The 3,467-nt window shown below is 38.9% G+C and overlaps 1 protein-coding gene across 1 annotated transcript; it reads left to right on the forward strand.

Moving 5' to 3' along the window:
• LOC131309553 (ATP-dependent zinc metalloprotease FTSH 11, chloroplastic/mitochondrial-like) lies at positions 1 to 952 on the forward strand. The gene is made up of 3 exons (XM_058336169.1): positions 1 to 52; positions 99 to 238; positions 737 to 952. The coding sequence occupies exons 1-3, from the start codon at positions 1 to 3 to the stop codon at positions 950 to 952; spliced, it is 408 nt and encodes a 135-aa protein (XP_058192152.1).
• Positions 953 to 3,467: the final 2,515 nt, after the last annotated feature.

Here is a 3,467-nt window from a genome sequence, read left to right on the forward strand (position 1 = left end):
ATGTCTTACTGTCTTAACTTAGACTGCTTATCCCACGAATGGTATGTCATGGGTCAGGATTGAAATCTTCTTGCCCTTTTAACTTCGTCCTCAAGCAGATTTGGTAAATATTGCTGCTATTAAGGCTGCTGTCGAAGGCGCTGAGGAGCTAACAGCAGCACAGTTAGAGTTTGCTAAAGACAGGATAATGATGGGTACAGAGCGGAAGACGATGTTTGTTTCTGAAGAGTCAAAGAAGGTAAGCCATATGCCGCATATCATCGACGGGAAATCTTTGTCTAGCTTGGTTTGATGTGTTAGTTAAAAATCGTTGCCTTGTAAATTAAAATTCTCAATTCGTCTTTGCACTGTTTCCTTGTATTTCTAAAAATTTTCTTGGCGAAGAGAGAATGAGGTTCAACTTTTTGGAAGTATAGGGGGGCTGCTATTTTAGCAGTAAAGCTTTCTGAGGACAGCCACTTTGTGCATTATTGCCCAAGGTAGGTCTGTCTCGGGTCTTCTTCTGCCCATACCCACACCGATTGAGCATGACAAGGGTACTGACCGTACTGTTATGGGTGTTGTAAATGCTCCACGGATTATGTCATGCCAAAAGTGAAACGTGGTGATGGAATTCCTACTGTGGTCTAGATTTCATTAATGTGAAGTGCTTTGCAGTGTCTGGTTATCATGAAGTGATGTCAGTCTCCCTTTTCAGATGCTGCTTGCGATTATGGGGTTCTATTTTTATTTGTAGGATTTCATTCTGTTAGCCATAGCTGATGTTACCTACGTATGTTTCCAGCTCACAGCATATCATGAGAGTGGGCATGCTATTGTTGCCTTCAATACTGATGGTGCACATCCAATTCATAAAGTAACGATCATGCCACGTGGATCTGCTTTGGGAATGGTTACACAGCTCCCTTCAAATGATGAAACATCAATTAGTAGGCCTCCACCGGCTTCTTGAAATTCTGTAGGTGTTAATTCTAGGTAAGGCGAACAATGCTTTCTTTTTCGTCTCCTTTTTCTGTCATGTCTCCTCTCTCCCTCTCAATTTATTCCTTTCGAAGCTTGATGCCTTAAAACCTCTGAAAAGATGCAGTGATCCTATTTGCTTGTGGTTGCTTTCGAAATTGTGACTGTGGGATGATTGACTGCAGTGAAGATTCATAGGTGAAGTTCCAAGCGTCCTTATATATGACTGCCGTTGGTGGCTGACCTGATCTTGGATTGACTATGTGAACAAATTCACCGTTGCCATATGAAATGAATGCAATGGTGTTTCTGATTTTCTCCTAGTTTTGTCGATCATGTGAATGTTCTTTTGTGGCTGATTGAACCCTAATAGTTATAGTTGGGGTTCCACATAATCAACTGTACACTTTAACTATGTTCAGCCTGCCACACATTACGCTGAAATGCAGTAATCAAGGGATTCATAATACGAAGTATCTCATCCGATACTTGTACATCTTCTCACTCAGGTTTGTTCTATGAATTTAGTAGATGCTTCTGGTTTGTCAAGTAAATGTTATGGCTTCTTTATTGGTTGCTGATGTAATGAGGCTTTCTTAAGTACTTTTCAGACAGTTTATGCATGGAAAATGCCTACCATTCTTATGGCAGTGCTTAATGCGGCAAAAGTGCATAGTATTGGGATCTGTGCAAAAAAAATGTTAGAATTCTCAATTATTTTGGCATTACATGCATATCACTCATTAGGCTGTTGTTAGCAAGACCGTTAAACGGTACTCTCTTTATTTTCTCCGCTAGCCAGCATTGTTATTATGATGGATCAGTGTCGCAGCTTGGAAACTTTATGTCAGACAATCTAGAGTAATAGCAGCGTAATTACAGTTGGTTACTATTTTTTGAGTGTCGTCTATGTGACTCCAATACATCGCAATAAGCGCAAAACCTTGTATGTTGTACAAATGTAGTCATCATAGCATTGTTGAACAAATTATTATTCGATAGTGAGGCTGCTGCTAGCATTATTGAACAACTTATCAAGCATTAGTGAGGCTGCTACCGCTGACCAAGGCATTATTTTACCACATTGACAAAAGGTAGAATTTGTTGATACTTGCTCTGCCATTTTAACGAAGGGAAACACGTTCTTCCAGGAACTTCAGTCTTGACCTTGGTGTTGGGCCATTTCAAGACCTTCTTCGAATGATTAGAAATCTTTATTCTTTAGAACTCGTCGAGAGCATTAAAAAGGTTTTTGCATAATTGATGTACTCAATGATATTGAAGAACTAAACAGTTCAGATGATCAAGTAAACCTAAGAACGGCCCACAAGTGGATCTTAAATAATAGATCTTTTTTTATTTTTTTTATCCGCTCCACAATAGATATGTTCCCTAAACCAATCATTTTGAAGGGGATTATGAGTATTCCCCCAGTTGTTGAAGAGAGAGAGAGAGAGAGAGAGAGATAAGACCCAACTGTTTTGTGAGCATGCAGGTTGAGAAATTTTGAGGCTTGCAACTCTTTTTTGTTTTTGTTTTTTGTTTTTTGAATTGTGAGCATGGGATTTTCACGCTGTCAAGTTAAAATTAGGGATGGCAATTTCGGTCGCCCCGCCCCGCCCCAAATGGGTAGGGGATTCGGAGATTATTTGGGAATCGGGTAGGGTATGGGGATAATTTTAAAAAAAAGTGGGGAATGGGTAGGGGGTGGATATGAGTTAGTCCCCGCCCGATCCCCGCCCCGCCTCGCTAGCCTACTATATATAATTACTAATACATAAGTGAGGGTTTACCCACTTGTTATTCTACTTTATGTAAAATGCTCAGTTTGTTTTCCCCTGTAGTTTGAATTTTGATGGTAACTAAAAGTGATGGAAAGAACATAAATTTATCTTCTTTCATACTACAAGGCAAGTAACTTCTTGAATTTACTCTTTGTGGATAGTGAACAGTGAGTGAAATGGTTGTAGAGAATTGTGAGAAATTATGGCATGGTGTTAAATATAATTTTTGAACTGATGTGAAATGGATTATAGAACAAGTATTGGGTGTGAATCTGATTGTAATGTATGTCGTTTTATAGTCTGATGTTATTGCTGACAAATGTGGCTCATAATGAATGAAGGTTCGAGGTTTTCTTTTCGAATTTGAGCATCTTCTGTGTATTTTTGTTTCATTTTTTTTCTTTTTTTGTGTATTTTTGTTTCACCTTTTCTTAATGCGTTTTTTCATTTTGAACACAATCTACCACTTTGGAAAACTCGCTCGCTGTCAACTCAAGTGGAATCGAATGAAATGCGACTACCAACTGTGGCTATTTTCCTTGGCATTTGGTTTGCAATGGTAGCCTAGATATATTTTTTTTAATTTAGTTTCATGGTTTGTATTTTCTAATCGTAGGTGACTTTTTTTTTTTTTTTTAAAGTTTTGGAATCTTTGGATCCCTGATTCCCCGTGGGGATCCCCGTTCCCCGTTTGGGGCGGGAATGGAGGGTAAAAATAAATCC

The sequence above is a fragment of the Rhododendron vialii genome, chromosome 12a, assembly GCF_030253575.1.
Source record: "Rhododendron vialii isolate Sample 1 chromosome 12a, ASM3025357v1".
Taxonomy (NCBI): domain Eukaryota; kingdom Viridiplantae; phylum Streptophyta; class Magnoliopsida; order Ericales; family Ericaceae; genus Rhododendron; species Rhododendron vialii.